General features: G+C 43.5%; 1 protein-coding gene across 2 annotated transcripts in view; it reads left to right on the top strand.

The window, feature by feature from the left end:
• Nucleotides 1-20,789, top strand: part of LOC147421346 (exostosin family protein) — a 149,287-nt gene that overhangs the window by 66,611 nt on the left and 61,887 nt on the right. For both annotated transcript variants that reach the window (XM_086504018.1, XM_086504017.1), the window contains exons 2-6: nt 1,685-1,778; nt 1,984-2,170; nt 19,439-19,673; nt 19,763-19,990; nt 20,065-20,151. In XM_086504018.1, coding sequence (XP_086360144.1) covers nt 1,685-1,778; nt 1,984-2,170; nt 19,439-19,673; nt 19,763-19,990; nt 20,065-20,151 — 831 coding nt within the window. The remainder of the gene's footprint in view (nt 1-1,684; nt 1,779-1,983; nt 2,171-19,438; nt 19,674-19,762; nt 19,991-20,064; nt 20,152-20,789) is intronic.

Genomic DNA, 20,789 nt, shown 5'->3' with positions numbered 1-20,789 from the left:
ATCGGTCTTAAAACGACTGGAGGGATCCGCCTAGAAGGCTCTAGCTATGCAATCCACATGCAATGGGTGGCTAGCCCAAAACAACCACTAGCCATACAATAATTTCAAAAATGATGAAGCAATTGGGAATGAAACTCTTAACAATGCAACCGACCAGCTCTATGCGTTGGTGCATGTGCTAGAGCTACCATTGGTAGGCAGAGGGGGATTTTTATATTTGCGGTACCACTTTTTGTTTAATCATCCAACTTCAGAGGATGAGGCCTATAGATAGAACATTTGATGCTAGTTACTTAGCCCACTAAGGCAACAATTTGGGGAGGTATTGTTGGAGTGTGTCTCAAGGGACATGTTTGCAACCCTAATGGGTGGTATACTGATTGACACAGTTGGGTGGGTAGTTTTTTTGAAGCACAAGTGGAAAGGACAAAGTTTTGACGAAGATTCTAGGCAAGCTAGTTACAATAGCGGGAGTATATGTGCTCTATTGCGCTTGTATGGAGCTTGGCATATTGTCTTGGATTGCACTTACTACTTTAATCTTGAAAATTGATAGACTCCGGAGTGTAGGACATATGGTTTGATCTTAAGGAGTTTGACGGAGTAGCTAGGTCATGGAGATCATGACGACTTCTTTGGCTAACATCCTCCTCAAGTGACAACCTACGTTGTCTTTAACTTCTTAATAAGTCGAGTTTACCTATGGTGTGATCCTAACATGGGCCTTGAGTTTCGTGAGACTCCGGTTGTGCTAGTCAGTTATAGAGGAAGCAATCCTACTCCAAGTTGTCTCAGATTTTTCTCCGGCGGTACTTATCCTCTGTATCATTCTATCACCATTTTAGACTAAGAGCGCCTTAAAAGCGGTAAGGGTTCTTTTTTCCTTCATCGGGGGCTCTCGGCTTTGGCTTTGGAGCTTCCAGTGACGGTAGTTGTTCTAGTCCGACGTGGGATTCTGGGAAGTATTTATCCGTGATTGTGGGCTAATAAATTAAAGTTGGATTTAATTTGTGAAGTCCACAAACCTCTTCTGCTTTCTATCTTTAGTAAGGGAATCTCGGCTCTAGCCATGGAGCTTCAAGTGATAGCGGTTGTTCCAGTCTGACGGGGGGTTGAGAAAAATTGCTTTTCTTAAGGGAAAAATAATGAAGGTTACTAGTTTGGATAGTGGTTGTTCCAGGATAGTGGTTGTTCCAGTCTGACGTGGGGTTGAGAAAAATTGCTTTTCTTAAGGGAAAAACAATCAAGGTTACTAGTCCGGAAAGTGTTTATCTCTGATTGTATGTTAATGAATGAAAATTGGATTTTATTAGAAGTTTAGAGAATTCCACAAACCTCTTCTTATTTGTATTGGCTCTTTATTTTTTATAATTTTTAAAAGGTTGTTGTCCCAAAGGGAGAAATAATCAATAGTATAGTTTAGAAAGTGTTCATTTCTTGAATGTGTGTTTTAACTTTTGTGCAAGCAGCTAGTCTTGTCAACTCTTCTCTTAGTTTGTAAGTTCAAATCTTTCTAATCTTATAAGGTATAGAAATGAGGCTAAGGATGGGGTCTCTCTATTAGATATGGGGTAAAATATGATGTCCATTATGTCTTAGATTTAGTTTGTCAATCTCACATATTTCTTTTGCCTTTACAAAAAGTGTCAACTAAGTATAATTGTTTACCTTTTTCTCTGCATAGCCCATCTTCAATAAGACATGTCCAAAGGACTGCAATCACCGGGGCATGTGCAATCATGGAGATGGGAAATGCAGATGCTATCACGGATATATTGGTAAGGGCTATTGAGTTTCGCAATATCTATCACCATTTTAGACTAATAACGCCTTAAAAGCTTTTTGTTATGGGTTACAAAAGCTAATTTTCTGCATGATATAACTATATTTTTTGAGTTATGGTGGTATCTATGGTAGATTTGTGGACTTTTTTTTTTCTTTTAAAATTGAGGTGAATGGTCAAATCAATATCGATGCATGTAGGACCAAGCTGCAAGAACATGTTGAACCTAGAGTGCAATTTAGAGCCGCTCAAAATGTGGCCATATGGTCCTTGGGTGGTTTCAATTTGCCCAGCTCACTGTGACAAGACAAGGTCAACGTGCTTTTGTGGGAGTGGTACAAAATATCCAGATCGGCCGGTAGCAGAAGCATGTGGCTTTAAGCTCAAGTATGTCATTTCTCTTTAAATCTGGATTTTTTCAACAAGTAGCTATGAACTGCTCTTATTGTTTTAGTCCTAATGTCTCAAAAATTGACATTATCTTAGTCTATAGCCTAAATGAAAACTTACAATTGTTCAAACAAATACAAAGTAATTCTTTTGTTTCTTGGTTGAGAATTACTTTTACTCGAGTTTATGCTAGTATTGGAGGGAAATTCAACTTAGTCGCACATAATAAACCCTCTTATGAGCAATGAATCAAGGGTGGATGCAAGCAGCATTGCCAAGCTGATTTGAAGCATAGGTATGAAACGGAGCTTCATAGGTATAAAACGGGTTTTGAAAACCGTTCGAAATGTACAAAACACGAGAATTGATAAAATACTTTTTGTAAAATTGTTTAGTATCTCACGTCATCATACAACATGTTGAACTAGAGAACTTACAAGAATAAGAACATTGTGTATGATGCATGTAAGAACCACGCTTTCAAAGTTGAAACAAAACACCAACTTATTGATAGAGCATGCCACAGTCTCTTGAGACCACCATACAGAAGTAAGAGTTTGATCCATATAGGTGAACAAAAAGTGTCAAGAGTTTAGGCATCTCTCTAAATTTGTCTAGTTGGTTCTAGTTTCTCCCAGGGACAGGTGTTAGGAAGTGGGGGCTGTTTTGTGGCTGTGCCCGGCCAATGTGAGGTAGGTTTCTCATGTCAGGATGTGTTTAGCCTTGGGTTTTGGCTTGGTTCCATGGCCATTAGGCTCCTGCAAGCTGGGGGTATTTTTCCCAGCCTTGCCGGTATTTTTAACCTGAGCCCTATGGGTATCCGATGCCCTTTTCGCCATTCTCTCCTATTTTTTCCCTATTTTCTAGGGTCGTGGGGCTGGAGGAGTGGGTTGGGCAGCCAGCCTTTGGGCATATATATGAGTAGGGGGGGTCACCTAGCAGCAGAGCCCAGAGGGGAGCACCCTCCCTTGGGTGCCCCAAAGGGGCTTGTAGCAGATGCAGGGCAGCCAGCGTTTTGGCTTGAGATCAGCTCAATGTTTTTGCTCAGCAGATCAGCCAACGTTTTTCATGGGCAGCAGATGCGGTGCTTGGAGACCATCTCTGCGGTGTAGCGTTTCCTCAGGGCGGCCTCTCCCAGGCCTTGTGATCATGCAGTGGTAGGGTTTCTCATCCAAGATCCTGATCTAGATCTAGATCTAGCCAAGAGGAGGTGCACCAGATCTATGCTCTCAGAGCATGTTGGAGATTATACCCATGTGGAGATCGTGCTAGTGGTCTGATGTGCAGGAGCGGTTGGCAATGTCAGGAGCAGTGGCAGTTGTGTGCACCTCGAGTCTATCCAGTTGGCATGTCCGATCTATGCCTGGTCACTTGTATGAGCAGCTCGTTATGAGCCTCTCTCTCTCTCTCTCTCTCTCTCTCTCTCATTCTCAGATGTCCTATCTCTTTCTACCTTAGTAATCTCTCTTCTCCATAGGTGCCTTGTTCATGTATATGGCATTGCAGGTGTTCTAGATCGGAGTCGAGGAGTCCATCAGATCACAAGCCAGCAGGGTGTGTGTGTGTGTCCGGGGACCTGCCACGTCACCAGTTTGTGACATACCCCCCTCTTGAAAGAATTTCTAATCGCGCTCGATTACGTCTGCAAAACAGACAAGGGCCATAAACTGTCTCAGTAGACATTGATTGTTAGTACCAACGCACTAGACACGACACATCTAGCACTTATACAAGACGACAATCACATCACCGGACATCACAGGACATCACTTGACATCACAGGACATCACATGACAAATCACATACAAATTCATTCCAAATCTCAGACCATGATTAATCGGCAACGTATTTAGTAATCGCACATAGATCCATTCCGGACCTCACGGATGCCCGAACTAATCCTTATTGTAATCATGTCTATAAGAGATTTATGAGACCGAAATGCTGCAATCATTTTTTCTTTCAGTTCCTGCACTCAAACAAGTCACGTACAAATCAATTTTCATTTTCGGGAATTCCAGTTATAAAGTCATACAGAAGAATACTACTTAGCCCTTTAGTATCCCTGAAACCCAAAGGGGACATCAGTGACTCTATTCAAAATCGGAGTAATCCGTTGACAAAGCAGTGGAGTGACTCCCCTCTTGTGCAAACCCGTTGCACTAGATTCACCCTCGTTGAACTCGGGGTTCTATCGGAGTAGACTATGCTAAACCGAATGCTTTATGGTACAGTTCCAAAATTTGAGGAGTATTTGCTAGGTCCTCCTCCTCCATCCACTTTGCATCAAATGCAGGATAGTTCTTCAAACTTAACCGAGAACCGCCTAATCACTTTACCTTTTATCTTTCTGTCTTTGTGTGCCAATATTTGTTTTGGAACGAGTCAACCACACCATTAGAAGAGGGGTTGTATGGAACAATAAGCTCCCTCTTAATGCGGAAATTTTCACAAAATTTGTTAAATTCACCACTTGTGGACTCACCCCCATTATCCGTACGCAAGCATTTCAGCTTTTTACCTGTCTGGGTGGTCACAAATGCATGAAATTTCTTAAACGCAGCAAAGGCTTCATCCTTAGATTTGAGCAAATGAACCCAGATTTTTCTAGAATGGTCATCAACGAAAGAGACAGAATAATATGCACCCGCCATAGATTTAGTGGGCATGCTACAAACATCAAAATGTACAAGATCAAGCACATTAGATTTGCGAGAGACACGGGAGTAATAAGAACTTTTCACTTGCTTGCCATATTGACATTCATTACAAAAATCAAGCTTTGTGCCTTTAGTATCAAGCTTGTTCAAATTACAAAGCTTAGTAAGGTCTTTTTGGATCATATGGCCAAGCTTCTTATCCATATGTGAGTTAATTTCAGCCAAAGCAATAAATTTGCCCAACAAGGCCTTTCCATGCAAGCAGTAAAGTGTCCCTTTCTTTGTACCTTTTACAATCAGCCTTGAGCCTTTTGTCATCTTCCATGATCCTCTCTCAAACAAAATGCTGTAACCATGCATATCCATCTGACCAACAGAAAGAAGACTTTTCTTGATTCCTGGCACATATCTAACATCATGCAAGACAAGCTCATTTTTGTCATCTATAGAAAGATGCACGGTGCCAATACCCTCAATGAAACATGCATGATTGTTTCCAAGGTAAACACGGCCATGGCTGCCTGCAACAAAAGTAGAAAAGCACTCCTTGATAGGGTCACATGAAATGAAGCACCGGAATCAACTATCCAAGTCTGGGATAATGCATCATTAACAGTCAATAAAGCATCAATTAGATCACTCTTGGTGGTCTGCATATCCTATGTATGAACATTGAGAGAGGCATCAGACTTATGAGCATCATCAGCTGACACATAAGATGTCTTCATAAGATGTCTTCAACATCTGACAGCTCCTCAATAACAACACTAGAGACCACATTGGCCTTCTCTTTGTCCTTTGGACTGTCCTGTGCATCTTTCTTGATCTCCTTCTTCTCTTTCTTTTGTTCTCCACTGTTTTTCTTCCTTTCCAATTCTGCCTTATAGTACTTGCAGTCGGGTTTCTTGTGACCTTTCCTACCACATTGATATCATGTCACATCACCCTTGCCTTTGTTGGCATTTCCCCTTTCTCTACTCTTACTCTTACTTCTCTGTGCATAGGCATTCTTCTTCTCTGTCCTGCCTGTAACCATGTTGGCTGAGCCACCTCCTTCTCCACTTGCTTTCCTCTTGATTTCTTCATTCAATATTGAACCCCTAACTCCATCAAAAGTCAAATTGGGATTATTTGACAGTTAGACCATCAATGTTTCCCAAGAATCAGGTAGTCATCAGCAAGAAGATAGCTTTGAGCTTATCATCAAAAGGAGGCAAACTTGAGTCCTGTAACTGAGATAGAGTGCTTGTAAACAATGACAAATGCTCTGCAGCGCTCTTGGACTCATCTAACTGCATGCCAACAAGTTTCCGCATCAAATGCACCTGATTAACTGGGGGTCGTATTCTCATACGTTGCCTTCAATTTCTCCCACAACTCAAACGCATTGACAAGACCCTTGAGATCTACCAAGATCTCGTCAGAGACGGCCATTTTAATGTAGGTAATGGCCTTCTTGTTAAATGTAAGCCATGTTGCATCTGACATATCTTCTTGCTTCTCTGTTTCAAGTGCCTTGTCACAATCTTTAAGAAAGAGGATTCCTTGAATCCTATCCTTCCAAAGATCAAAACTTGTTCCCTCAAACAGCTTGATCTCGAAGAGATTCTTAACGTCAGAGGAGGTCGATGCCATAGTTGCACAAACAAGAGGGCTTAAATGCTGAAATTTTTGGGCAAAATGCACCAAAAACAGAATATAACCTCACCGCAATGTGCACAACAGCTCCAAAGTGTCCCAGAAGCAATTTGAGCAAAATATATGCAAGTTTAGGCATAGCAATTTCTGATTTTTTTGTGCAGAAAATTGAACAAGCAAATTTTTTCCCAAAAACAACAAATGTTGTTGTTTTTAATCTCAAAGAGTGTACATAATGCAAAAATACGGCCTTTTGGAGCATGTATGGACAAAAGCCCCAATTTCTAGCATCAAAGTGCAGAAAATTAACTCGTAAAGGGCATTTTGCATCCAAAACTTGCTTAATGCTCAGGAATTACAACATTTAATACTTTCCTCAATCCACATACATCAAATGTACATTTGCATAAACCTGCGTAAATCTGTAATTTGCTGTAAAAACCTGTTTTTTAGTAAATTTGGTTGATTAAGGTTAGTAGGGACCAAGTACAAGTGTTCCCACAACTTAATACATCATGAGAGAACCTGTACTTTGTTGTAATAACCTGTTTTTGACCTACAAACAGATTGTTTTGGGTTGCTTTGGCACTCTAGGTATCCCCGGTGACCCCGGAAGCAAGGGGGTTCGCGATAGAAGTGGAGATTGTCGCAAGAAAACACCTTTTGCTTGCTGTTCAGCCACCTGCGCAGGTCCTTGTGAAACCCTAGGGCTCTGATACCAGCTGAAAGCGTGAAGCAGAGGGTATCAGTAGGTGCGCGTCGCGATGTAGTGCTGGATTGGGGCAAGAAGCAGGAGACGGAGTATAGCAAAGAGGAAGCGCTAGGGATCGAAGCAGGGAGCGAGAGAGAGCTCACGTTTTTGGTGAAATATCAATAAGTGAGTTTTGGGTTTTCCTACTTTTATTATAAGAGACTTTAAAAAAAAGTGTCCAGGTTCAATATGAACCAGGACAAAGTATAAAAATGTATAAAACGGGGTTATTTAGGCCTTTAACCCAACATGACCAGGGTTCAGTTCAGTCAAGTCAATCTAGAATAGGAAGTGATCTGGCACTTTTGTGAGTTTATTTGCAGACCGTGCATGACCAGTCACTTAGATTAGATGCATATCCTCCGGTTGCACAACATGATCATCAGCATTCCCATCAGAATCCATTAGGGGAATTTTCCAGTGCATTAAACCTATTTTCCCTATTTTTGACATTTTTCTCTAATTATTTTAAGTGACTTTTGTTGGGAACTAGGTAGGGCAATTTTGCTAAGATAATATATAAGCAAACCAGAGTTAGCACTTTCTGGCAGAAGAGGCAGCAGGAGCACCTTGCTCAACAGGCAACTTCTCAGCAAGACCGACCCCGCGACAACTCTAGCGTTTTCAGCTTTGCAGAAGGCCTAGCGTCTTTGCATCAGATTAGCTAGCGTTTTTGCACTTGCAGATTCACGGCGACAGTAGACAGCAGATCAGCCCTAGCGTTAGCAGATTCCCCACAATAGCAGATCAGCCCTAGCGTTAGCAAACTTCCACCGCAGAACTCCAAATCAGCCTAGCGTTTTTGGATTAGCCGGAGAACTAGCGTTTTTGCAAATCTTTGCGACAGAAGCAGCAGTAGCACCAGCATTTTCAGTTTTCAGCAGTCAGACTCCGCAGTAGAACCCCCGAAACCTCGTAGATCTCACCTTCCCGCAACAGATCCTCGCCGCACGGTTAGATCTCGCGTAGTTTGCAGATTCAGCCTGGAAAACACAGATTTCAGCATCTGCGTTTTCAGCGCGTCGTCATTGACATCGTCACCGACATAGAATCAGAATTCAACAGAGAAAGATTTGCAGATTTCAGCCCATAGCATTTTCAGATTTCAGCCCGTCTCATCGTCGTCGACATCGTCGGCAAGTCCAAGCATTGTAGGATATGTGCATTCATAAGTAGACCGCTCTTGCCATAGAGAGTGGGGCCTTCGGAGGAGGGTTTGACAACATTCTGGTGTCGTATTCTCTTCTCTTTCTATCTCTCAGTCTCATGCACCTTCATTTCACCACTTTGTTTGTGTCCATTGCACTCTCTCACTAAAGGAACGGAAGGCTCTCCCTTCTGTAAGTAAAAGGAACCCTTGAGCACAGTTCGGAGCACTCATCTTGAGCAAAGTTCAACTTTCAATCCGCTGCACCTTACATTGGTATCAGAGCTTTGGCAGTGTTCTGTATCACTCAAGGAAAGAACCACATAATTTGTTTTTTGCTTGTTGCGATTGCATGTAACCCAAGTTCTCTTGGGCGTGTCGATTCCTAATTGTGTTTTTGAAGAGTGACAGGAATCCCAAGAAAGAAGGTCTTGTCCAGCCTCCCCTGGTGCCTCTTTTCACTCATTGAGAGCGGACCGTGAACTTAGCGGCCGGCCAATCGACGTGAGGTGGGAAAAAGCAACCTTGGTGTGAGCGCAAGGCCGCCGAGGGTTGCACCCGCGGAAAAGAGTAGAACTCGGGTGAAGAGAAGATCCTTCTCTAACATAGATTGCGAGCGAAAGAAGAAGCTCAAGAACCTCAAGACCCTCAAGAACCCCAAGAACCCAAGACCCACAAGATCCCAAGTTCTTCGTGAACTTAAGAACCAAAGATCATTGTGTATGGTCATCACCCGAAGCGGAATGGATACTTCGCATGGAGGTGATGGGCATGAAAGTAGCGAAGAAGAATTTCCTCACCAGGGAGGTTTTCCCGACCCTCCCCCTACGCCATCTACGCCCGAAATTGCACCAAATCCTATGGAGGCCTTGGTGAAATCAATGATGGACATGATCGCACGACAAGAAGCAACTCGCGTTGCCTTAGAACGCGAGCGCTGAACGAGAAGAAAGAAAAGCAGAAAGAAAGGCGGCTATTGAGTGTGAGCGTGAGCAAGCACGCTTGGAAGCCGAAGAAAGACGAGCGGCCTTGGAGGCCGATCGTGAGGTTCAGTGAGACCTACTCACGTAAGAATTGGTTCGACAGGTTCTTGCCTCAAAGTTCGAACCAGCCAAAGATGTTGGTAGTTCATCTAGTGGCGCAAGCCGAGATTCGGACTCAAATTCGGACTCAAACAACCCAGTCACAGAGAAGATCCAGTTTAGTAAGTATGATGGTAAGATGGATGCTACGGTTATTCATTCTTGGCTGCATCAATTTAATGCTTATTTTGCGACAACTAAGAAGATAGGAAATAGCAAGGTTTTGACGGCAGCTATGTACCTTGCCGGTGATGCCATCAATTGGTACCACGCATGGCAAGAGGCACAGTTAGCCGCGCACCTAGAGGAAGCTGACGAATTTACGTCCCTTTCCTTCAGTTGGGATGATTTCCAAGACAAGCTCAAGGCGCGGTTTATGCCACCACAGTACCTCACACGATTGAAGGACGATTGGCGCGGTCTCAAGCAAAATGGTATGCTAGTTATATCTTTCTCTAATTCTGTTTTGCTGCTCGGCACGCAATTACGCAAATCGGATGCGGAGCGCAAGGAGGCATTCCTTTATGGATTGGACGAGTATATCAAGTATGATGTCGAGTTGCTCGATCCAATCGATCTCAACAAGGCGGTGGCGATTGCTCTCGCATAGGAGATGAAGCACAAGGGAAAGCCCAAGGAAAACAAGACTTTGATAAGTACCTCTCAGACTTCTTAGAACCCTCAGAACGGTAAGAATGGTAAGAACGGTAACTCTTCTAACCAATCTTCCAATAGTCTCTTCGAAAAGAACTCTCAAAATGAACCTAAGGGTAAAGCTAACACAGTTGCTATAAACCTAAGCTCACTCCATATGAAAAGGTAGCACAAGGAATTTTAGGAGGATACATCACGTCGGAAAAGCAAAGCACTTATTCTAAGGAAGGTCGTTGTTTTCATTGTCACATTATGGGTCACATAAAAAGAACATGTTCTAAGCTCGACTCTCATGAATCTAAAGAATCCACAGAACCCACTTCCTCTGTCAATGCAATTAATGACAACACGAGTGTGTCCCAAGTTTCTCATGACCCTCCCATTGATGAGTCTCTCATTAAATGTTATGGTCATATGACAGGGCAGTGTTTTGTCATATTGTTTGACCCAGGCAGTATGCATGATGTGATCAGTCTCTCTCTTGTTGAGAGAGCCCGCCTAGAGGTTAGTCAGAAATCTCCTCTCGAGGTCTCTGGCTTCGCTCCCGGTATGGACTCTCTCATCACGAAAGAGTGCCTTGATGTGTTGTTTACAGTTCAACAAGTTGCTTTCCGAAGAAAATTTTTAATCTCTCCTCTCTCAGGATGTGATATGATTTTGGGCATTAGATGGTTTTGTGAGCATAACCCTCTCATTGATTGAGCGGAAAATACGTTTACTTTCAATGCCAAAAGTGACTCTCCCATTGTCATTCGTGGAGAGCAAGTTGTTCATTCTCCATCTCTCATTTCTAATGTGCAGTCGAAGATTGAAAGGTTTCAGGAGAAGGAGACTCTCTCATTATCTTTTTTGCCAGATTTGGATGATAAGGATAAGCATGAAGAATTGTATGACAATGACATGCATGATGATTTGCATGATCAAGATGTGATTTCTCACAAGCATGATGATTTGCATGACGATGATGTGATTGTTCACAAGGATGATGAGTTAGTTGTTACTTTCTCTAGTGAGCTAACCTCATTGCAGGTTCGATCGATCACGAAGAACCGACCTTGGCTCTCGAGCCTAGGTCCACAAAACCCCCACAAGAAGTACTATGTGTTCAAATGATTAGTCAGTACGCATTTGTTGAGTGTTTCATTCGTGATCGTTTCCTGTATTTTAGTCAGCGTCTTTATGGGATCCCTTTTCCTAGGCGTGCCATCTTGTACGTTGAGCATGATTCACTTATGAATGAGCACGGATGTATGCCGATTTCTCATAAAAAGATGAAATGTTTGCATTCTAGGAGGTCACATTCAATATCTCTTCCTTCGTATGACAAAGTCGTAGAAAGAGCACAAGAAGAATTGAGAATCAAGCATCGGCATGTCCATTGAGATTTGCCACAATTGATTGATTTAGATCAAAAAGACGAGTTTGAATCCCATGTTTTGCATGTGGTTGATGAATGGTTTGGTACTCCGTCTCTTGTTTCATCTAAATTGCATGCACAGTCTTTTAGGAAGATTAGATTTTTTCTAGTCACTTTACATGGAATGGGTATGTTCATGTTTTTGTGGTGGAAGTGGTTTTAGGAATTTTCAGCCATGGAGATTCTTGAAGAAGGAAGAAGCATGACTCTAGACAAAGTTGAAGCATCGAAGGATCCATAGAAGACTTTGTGTCGCTTTCGGCGCGGCCTAAAGACACAAGCGTTGTAGACCTTTATGAAGTTCAAGTATCACACAACCCACACATCAGAGTGAACCGACGAAGAGTCCTTTCGAGGATTTTGGATGTTGTTGGCAATCTCCCTCGACGCCATACAATTCGGTACAAGTACCTCACTTTGAAAAGGAGCGGATATCACGTGACACATCCAACCCTATCTGTCCATGACTAGGGTTCAGTTCAGTCAAGTCAATCTAGAATAGGAAGTGATCTGGCACTTTTGTAAGTCTGTTCGCAGACCGTGCATGACCAGTCACTTAGATTAGATGCATATCCTCCGGTTGCACAGCATGATCATCAACATTCCCATCAGAATCCATCAGGGGAATTTTCCAGTGCATTAAACCTATTTTTCCTATTTTTTTGACATTTTTTACTTATTATTTTAAGTGACTTTTGTTGGGAACTAGGTAGGGCAATTTTGCTAAGATAATATATAAGCAAACCAAAGTTAGCACTCTTTGGCAGAAGAGGCAGCAGGAGCACCTTGCTACTCAACAGGCAACTTCTCAGCAAGACCGACCGTGCGACAACTCTAGCATTTTCAGCGTTACAGAAGGCCTAGCGTTTTTGCATCAGATCAGCCAGCGTTTTTGCACTTGCAGATTCATGGCGACAATAGATAGTAGATCAGCCCTAGCGCTAGCAGATTCCCCCACAACAGCAGATCAGCCCTAGCGCTAGCAAATTTCCACCGCAGAACCCCAAATCAGCCTAGCGTTTTTGGATTAGCCAGAGAACTAGTGTTTTTGCAGATCTTTGCGACAGAAGCAGCAGTAGCGCCAACGTTTTTAGTTTTCAGCAGTCAAACTCCGCAGTAGAATCCCCAAACCTCGCAGATCTCACCTTATCGCAGCAGATCCTCGCCGCACGGTCAGATCCCGCGTAGTTTGCAGATTTAGCCCGAAAAATGCAGATTTCAGCATCTGCGTTTTCAGCGCGTCGTCATCGCATCGTCGTCATCGACATAGAGTCAGAATTCAAGGGATAAAGATTTGCAGATTTCAGCCCTTAGCATTTTCAGATTTCAGCCCGTCTCGTCGTCGTCCTCATGGTCGTCGACATCATCGGCAACTCCATGCATTGTAGAGATTTGTGCAATCATAAGTAGACCACTCTTGCCATAGAGAGTGGGTCCTTCGGAGGAGGAATCTTGATTTGTCGTCCTAAACGTATCAATTGTGGCAAATCACAATGCAAATGCGGATGCTTGATAGACAATCTTTCTCGTGCTCTTTCTAAGAATGTGTCATGCCAAGGAAGAGACACGTAAAAGCGATTGACAAAACGGACAATCTGTAAACAATTTAAATTCCTTGAATGCAAACTGTTTTTCTTTTCGAGAGAGATCCGCATACATTCGTGCTCATCTGTGAGTGAATCATGTGCATCGTACAATACGGCATGCCTGTGGAAAGGGAACACATAAAGACGGTGGCGAAAATACAAGAAACCGTCATGAGAGATTGATGCAAGTCTAGGCTATGTCGGCGATGACGATGAGACCGACCTAAGGGCTGAAATCTGCAATCTTTCTACTGATGTCCAGAAAACGCTATCTGCTGAACTTTGATGTGAAAGATCGCTGAATTTCCGGGCTGTTGGACTGCTGAAAAAAACGCAGGTTTGGCTGCATTTTTGGGGGGCTGAAAATCTTGACAAAAACGCTGATATGCTACCGTTTCTGAGGCTGAAAAACGCTGCTTATCTGATGCTGAAAATGCTGCTGAATCTGCTGTCGTTAGGGCTGAAAACGCTGGTAGTTGGCAGCCATCTGATGGTGATGGAAACGCTAGATGCAAGGGAGGCTAAGCGGTCCAGATCTGGCTGAAAACGCCAAGGCAAGGGATGTGCTAGCGATGAGGAAAAACGCTAGGCTTGATGGAAGGGGGAAACGCCAAGGTTCTGTTGAGAAGTTGCTTGCTGAGCTTGGCTCCTGTTGCCTCTTTTGCCATTTAGTGCTAACTTTGGTTTGCTTATATATTTTCTTACCCAAATTGCCCTACCTACTTTTGTTGGAAAGTCACTTAAATTAATAAGTGAAAAATGTCACAGGAAAAATCCCCTAACTGATTCTAATGGATTCTGATGGAAATACTGATGATCATGGTGTGTGCAACCAGAGGATATGCATCTATACTAAGTGACTAGGCATGCACGGTCTACGAATAGACTCACAAAAGTGCCAGATCACTTCTAATCTAGACTGACTGGATTGACTGAACCCTGATCATGCTGTAGCTTGTCCACGGACACATAGGGTTGGATGTGTCACATGACAACAATCACATCTCTGTCATGCAAAACATGTATGTCGTGCTTTGGAAAAGGAATGACCGAGTCTCTCCATTTCTTGTTCTTTTTCGGGTTCAATGTCATGTGTCTTTTCTTGTTCTTTGTCATGCAACAAATCATGCTTTTCTAGAATGAGACTACGTGGTTTATCCTCGTCCAAAACATGAGAGTAATAGATTAGTGACATAGATGGAGTCCTAGTGGCACATTGAAGAACCACGAGAGGTGCTCCTTTAATTGCGAGATTGAGAGTGTTTTCTTTCCAACAAACTTGTGGATTTATGACCTTTAAACCACTTAATGCCAAAAATCACATCGTATCCCGAGAGAGGAGAAATAAAAAACTTTCGACGAAAACGAACATTTTGAATGGACACGGTTACATCATGACATTCATGCGTAAACGAAGAGTGCATGCTAGGAGCAAACCCAGAGGCCGCAATGGGATCAATGGGTCGAGCTTTTAGATGTGCGCTCTTCACGAGAGTCGCTAATCACATCATGCATACTACCAGAATCAAAGAAGACCAAAATGCGTTGACATTCACATAACCATAACAATGCATGAGAGATGCATCGGCATGATCGTGAGAAACTTGGGACACATTAGTGTGCTCTCTGATTGCATTAATAGAAGATGTGAATTCTGTGGGTCCCTTTGTGGGTTCTTTAGGTTCATTCTTAGGACAATCTCGTCTTATGTGACCTTTAGTGTGACATTGATAACATCTACCTTTCTTAGAATAAATGACTTGTTATGTACCCTCCTAAAATTCCTTGTGCAGCTTTTTCATATGGGGTGAGCTTAGGTGTAGCAAATGTGTTAGCTTTACCCTTAGATTCATTTTAAGATTTTTTTTCTGAAGGATTAGAGGAAGATTGGCCAGAAGAGTTACTGTTCTTACCATTCTTACCGTTCTTATGGTTTTGTGGGTTCTGAGGAGTATGAGAGGTACTGTGAGAAGCCTTATTCTCCTTAGGCTTTCCTTTGTTGTGCTTCATAACCTGTGCAAGAGCAATCGCTACCACCTTGTTGAGATCGATTGGATCGACTCCTTTGACATCAAACTTGATATACTCGTCCAATCCATAAAGGAATGCCTCTTTGCGCTCATCATCTGATTTGTGTAATTGGGTGCCCAGTTGCAAAACATGATTCGAGAAAGACATGACTGGCATACCATTTTGCTCGAGGCTGCGCCAAGCGTCTTTTAACCGTGCTATGTACCGAGGTGGCATAAACCGCGCCTTGAGCTTGTCTTGGAAGTCGACCCAATTGAAGGAAAGGGGCACGCCTTCTTCGGCTTCCTCTAGATGCGCGGTCAAGTGTGCCTCTTGCCATGCGTGATACCAATTAATGGCATCACCGGCAAGGTACATGGCTATCGTCAAAACCTTGCTATTTCCTGTTTTCTTAGTTGTCGCAAAGTAAGCATTAAATTGATGCAACCAAGAATGAATAATACTAGCATCCATCTTACCGTCATACTTATGGAAGGCCAACTTCTCAGTGACGGGGTTGTTGGAATCTGCTTCTCGACTTGTGCTACCTGATGATTCGTCCACGTCCTGAGTGGCTCGGACTTCGAGGTGAGTACCTGTAGAACTAACTCTTGCATGCGTTGGTCTTTCTGCGCCTCACGTTCTAATTCCAAGACCGCTCGTCTTTCTTCGGCCGACAAGTGCGCTTGCTCACGCTCACGCTCCAAGGCTACGCTTCTTTCTTCGGCCGCCAAGCACGCTTGCTCACACTCACGCTCCAAGGCTAACCATCTTTCTTCGCGCTCGCAATCCAAGTTGGCTCGTTGCACCTCTTATTGTAGCATCATGTCGATCATCGACTTGACGAAAGCCTCCATAGGATTTGGTGGAAACCGTGGTGTAGGTGGGGAAGGGGGAGGGTTGAAAAAACCTCCTGGTGGGGAAAATTCTTCACCACCTCCATGCTCATCACCTCCATGCAAAGTATCCATTCCGCTTCGGGTGATGACCATACATTGAGATCTTGGGTTCTTAAGTTCGCGAGGAACTTGGTGTCTTGAGGTTCTTGGGTTCTTAGGGTTCTTGAGGTTCTTGAGTTCTTTAGCTTGCAATCTGTGTTAGATAAGGCTTTTCTCTTACCCGAGCTCGACTCTTCCTTGCGGGCGCATCCCTTGGTGGCCTTGCTCTCACACCAAGGTTTCTTTTTCCCACCTCACGTCGATTGGCCGGCCGCTAAGTGCACGGTCCGTCCTCAAGTGAAAAGAGGAACAAGGGGAGGTTAAACAAGCCCTTCTTTCTTGGGTTACTTGTCACTCTTCAAAAACACGATTAGGAATCGACACGCCCAAGTGGACTTGGGTTATGTTTGCGGTCGCAAAAAAAATTCTTGTGGTTCTTTCCTTGAGTGATACAAAACATTGCCAAAGCTCTCATAGTAGATACCAATGTAAGGTGCAGCGTAAGAGAATGTTGAACTTCGCTCAAGATGAGTGTTCCGAATTGTGCTCAAGGGTTCCTTTTACTTACGGAAGGCTCTACGGAAGGGAGAGCCTTCCGTTCCTTTAGTGAGAGAGTGCAATGATCACAAACAAAGTGAATGAAGGTTCTAAGAGAGAGAGAGAGAGAGAGAGAGAGAGAGAGAGAGAGAGAGAGAGAGAGAGAGAGAGAGAGAGAGAGAGAGAGAGAGAACGACACTAGATGGTTCTCAAACCTTCCTCCAAGGGCCCCGCTCTCTATGGCGAGAGAGGTCTATGCTATTGATTGCACAAATCTGGTACAATGGTCTAGATGCAATGGACTTGCCGACGATGTCGACGACAATGATGATGACGACGAGGACGGGCTGAAATCTGAAAACTCTAGGGTTGAAATCTTTAAAACGCTGACTTCTGCTCACGACACGACGAGGATGCGTTGAAAATGCAGATGCTGAAATCTGCGGATAGCGGGCTGAATCTGCAAACATTGGCTGATCTGACGGTACGGCAAGGATCTACTGCGAGTAGGTGAAATTTGCGAGGCTGGGGGCTGATCTGCGATGTCTAAGTGCTGAAAATTGAAAACGTTGATGCAAGGGGCTGAGATGTCGTCGGGAAACTGGAAAACGCTAGAGGTATTTGCAAGATGCAAAAACGCTAGGCCTGATCTGCAATTTGCAAGTGCTGGAAACTGGTATTTGCTGAAAATGCTAGACTGTATCTGTTGCAGAAGATGCTAGGTTGATCTGTAGCCAAAAACGCTATCTGCTCTCCTATTGGCTGGAAACGCTAGGCCTCCTGCCGGTCTTGCTGAGAAGGTGCATTGCAAGTCACTGGAACTTCTGCTGCCTCTTCTGCGAGAAAGTGCTAGCGCTAGGTTTTATTTATAGTCACTTAGCAAATTTGCCCTACCCAGTTTCCCAACAGTCACTTATTAAATAATAAGTGAAAAATAAATAAATAGGGAAAATGGGTTCTATGCACTGTAAATGCTCATGATGGGTATTGACTGTAATGCTGATGATCATGCTGTGTGTAACCAGAGGATATGCAACTACATTAAGTGCCTGGACATGAACGTCATGCGCACAGGCTCACAAAGGTGCAAGAACACTTCCTAAGTTGACCTGAACCTTGGACTTGAAGTAGCTTGTCCACATGCACATAGGGTTAGATGTGCACGTGACAAAAGGCCACCAAAAACCTGCTCTTAACACTCGAAACAACATCTAGGCTTTAACTTGATGTCCACTTTCTTCATGGCATTGCTCCGGCACCATGCCTATCTCTTCCTTGTAAAGCACCCTCCTTAGAACCCCATCTCTACCATAGGTCATCAGGTCTTTGCCCACCAAAGTAAACCTGCGAGCCTTTTGCACTATTCTCTTTTGTAGCTTGGAGAGACCTTCTGGACATTGTCCTGTGCTTCAAAAATCATCCATCCCTTCAATGTTTCCCTCCCCGCATAAGCGGCTGGTGTCACGTACAGACCTGCAACATGTACATGTACTTTGCAGCTAGCTAACTGTTCCGCTTCTTGATTTTGTTCTCTCTTGACATGCTTAATTGGACCTCTTTAAAAAACTTTCAGAGCTTTTTAATGACAAAAAACCAATGCTTAAGGGAATCTCTCTTTGCCTGTCACTGACCTAAAAGCTGCTTGATAACCAGCAACATGTCACCTTTGACTGCCAGTCTGGATATGTCAAACTTCACTCACTACCTCAGACCCAAATGAAGAGTGAGGTACTCCGCTTCATTATTGGTGTGGACGTCCAATCTTCAAGAGCGTAAGCTTTTGAAAAGATGACTTTGCCCTGTGGGTCATTTATCACCACACCACCTCCTGCCTTTTGTACCACTGTTCAATATGCCCCATCAAACCAAATAGTAAAAGCACCTTCCAAATCTGGATCCTCTTTAGCTTCATCTTGAACCACCCTTGGATAAGCCGGACAATCAACCCCCTTATTGACCAAAATGTGTGCTAAGTGGGACCGACTAGTATGGTCAATTTTGAACTCGAACTCAAACTCCTATCGCTTCAGTTCCCACTTCATAATGCGCTTCCCCGGCTTCAAATGCAACACACCTCAGGCCCAAGACTTGTTTGTGCATACATTTTTCCATGTCACATACTCTCGGCTCATGGTGTCAAATTTTTTCTCTTTCAATACATGGTCATGCTCTACCTTGCTCATGTGCTCCTTCAAAACATTTTAGTCCACAAGAGAGCGTTTACATTCCTTGACTTCCTCTTCAAGTTGCATCAAACGTGTTGTTTGCATCTCAAGTGTCCTCTTGAGATTCTCATTCTCAACCACAAGAACCCTTAGCGTGCCAGTCTCCATTGCAAGTGCCCGTAAGTCTTCACCTTGTTTGTTTACGGTCTCTTGCAATGATACCAAGTATGCCATGATCAAGGTTTCCGATGCCGTTGGTTGAGTGGTTGTGTTGCTATCTCCACACTTAGGAGATTTTGGATCATTCTCTACAATGGTTGTGGACCTTGTCGAAGAAGAAGAACCCTTGCAAGTGCCGGAAGACATTGTATGTAAAATAATAGATTATAGTCAACTTTCCCGAACCTGCTGACTTCAGAAAAAATGCTGTTGCAGAAATGGCTTCCATAATTCTAAAAATTTCTGTCTTTACATCAATGCATAGAGGGCATCGTGCTCTTTAATTGAGGCTAGGGATCACCCAAATTGGAATTCGGATGAAGAAGTTATGATCAAAAGAGTGATTTGCTATCTACTAGGTCAAAAACTGCTACACTAGAGAGAGAGAGAGAGAGAGAGAGAGAGAGAGAGAGAGAGAGAGAGAGAGAGAGAGAGAGAGAGATGATGTAATTGAAATTTAGTGGCACAATGGTGGATTGGGCCAAGCCGGATTGGGATATTTTCACAAACGTCAGTACAAAGGAAGGCTGGTGCAATGTGGACCCCATTGATTGGAACAACAAACACGCGAAAGTAAAAGAGCAATGTGAATGTAAGTACGATTGCACAGCTGGACGTCTCTGTGAGATTGCCATCCAATGTGTCTGCATTAATCAATGCTCTGGAAATGGATTTTGCAAAGGTGGCATTTGTCAGGTAAGATTTATGTAGTTGCATTTTGATCTAGGAGTTTTTTAAGGTGTGGGCTGTTGTTTAAAATTTCAACACATGCAGCTTCTTTGCAGTGTAAACCAGGCTGGTATGGCATTGATTGTAGCATGCCTTCTTCTCTAGTAGATAGAGCACTTTGGCCAAAATGGTTGGCATCAGGACAGACCCCTCCTGATGAGGGGATGGAGTCATCTGTTGTTGGTAAAGGTGTCTTACAAAGCAGGACTGTAGGTGTGCAGAAGAAGCATCCTCTTATCTATATATATGATTTGCCTCCTGAATTTAACAGCCATCTGCTTGAGGTAACTTCGATTGCTGTTTTACACCCGTCATCAAATCAAAATGGTGGTCTTACCCTATCTCTTCCCATTGGCAGGGCCGGCACTGGAAGTTTCACTGTGTGAACAGAGTTTACGATTGGGATAATGCCACAATCTGGACACCACAGCTTTATGGAGCTGAGGTTATGTTGTTTGTTCAAAATTATGCTTTGTGTTTGCTCCATTTTTCGCATGTACTCATTTGAATTAAGGAAGTCTGTCTTTTTCTGTTCTTAGGTGTCAGTTGGTAAGAGATGGTCCATGGACATCAGTCAGCTGTATCTGTCTGACCTGACCCTTATATCCTCCTGCGTGAAGTGTGTGCTCTCTATCCCGATGCATGACAAGGAGGAAAAGACCCATATATCTTTGATTCTGAGTCATCATCATCACTGCCTAGGTAATGATATATCTCCTCCTCCAAGTAATGTGGGCTATTATCACTGCTGTGAGGACATCTGCATACACAGTGATACTCCTGTCGACAAAGTCTATATGGTCGATCCTCCTGTGGGATGCCTGTAGCTTGACCTACCTCAATCTCTAGCCTATGTTGATACTCAGAGCTGACCGATCTCCATGGTCATACTGAGTGTGAGATATTGCCATGTATTAGGCTCTTTGGATGAAGCCATCATGTGTCAACATCAAGAAGAGATGTGTGAGGAATTCTATACTGGTGGCGGAGGCTGTGAGCGTGTATTCCATGTGGACTCACAATGTGTCATTGGCGAAACTCCTCTTCGGGTACTTTATGTGGGAGAGGGGGCATGGGGCATCC

This window comes from Adiantum capillus-veneris, chromosome 28 (assembly GCF_014529385.1).
Source record: "Adiantum capillus-veneris isolate H3 chromosome 28, ASM1452938v2, whole genome shotgun sequence".
NCBI lineage: Eukaryota > Viridiplantae > Streptophyta > Polypodiopsida > Polypodiales > Pteridaceae > Adiantum > Adiantum capillus-veneris.
This window is presented reverse-complemented; position numbering and strand designations above follow the sequence as displayed.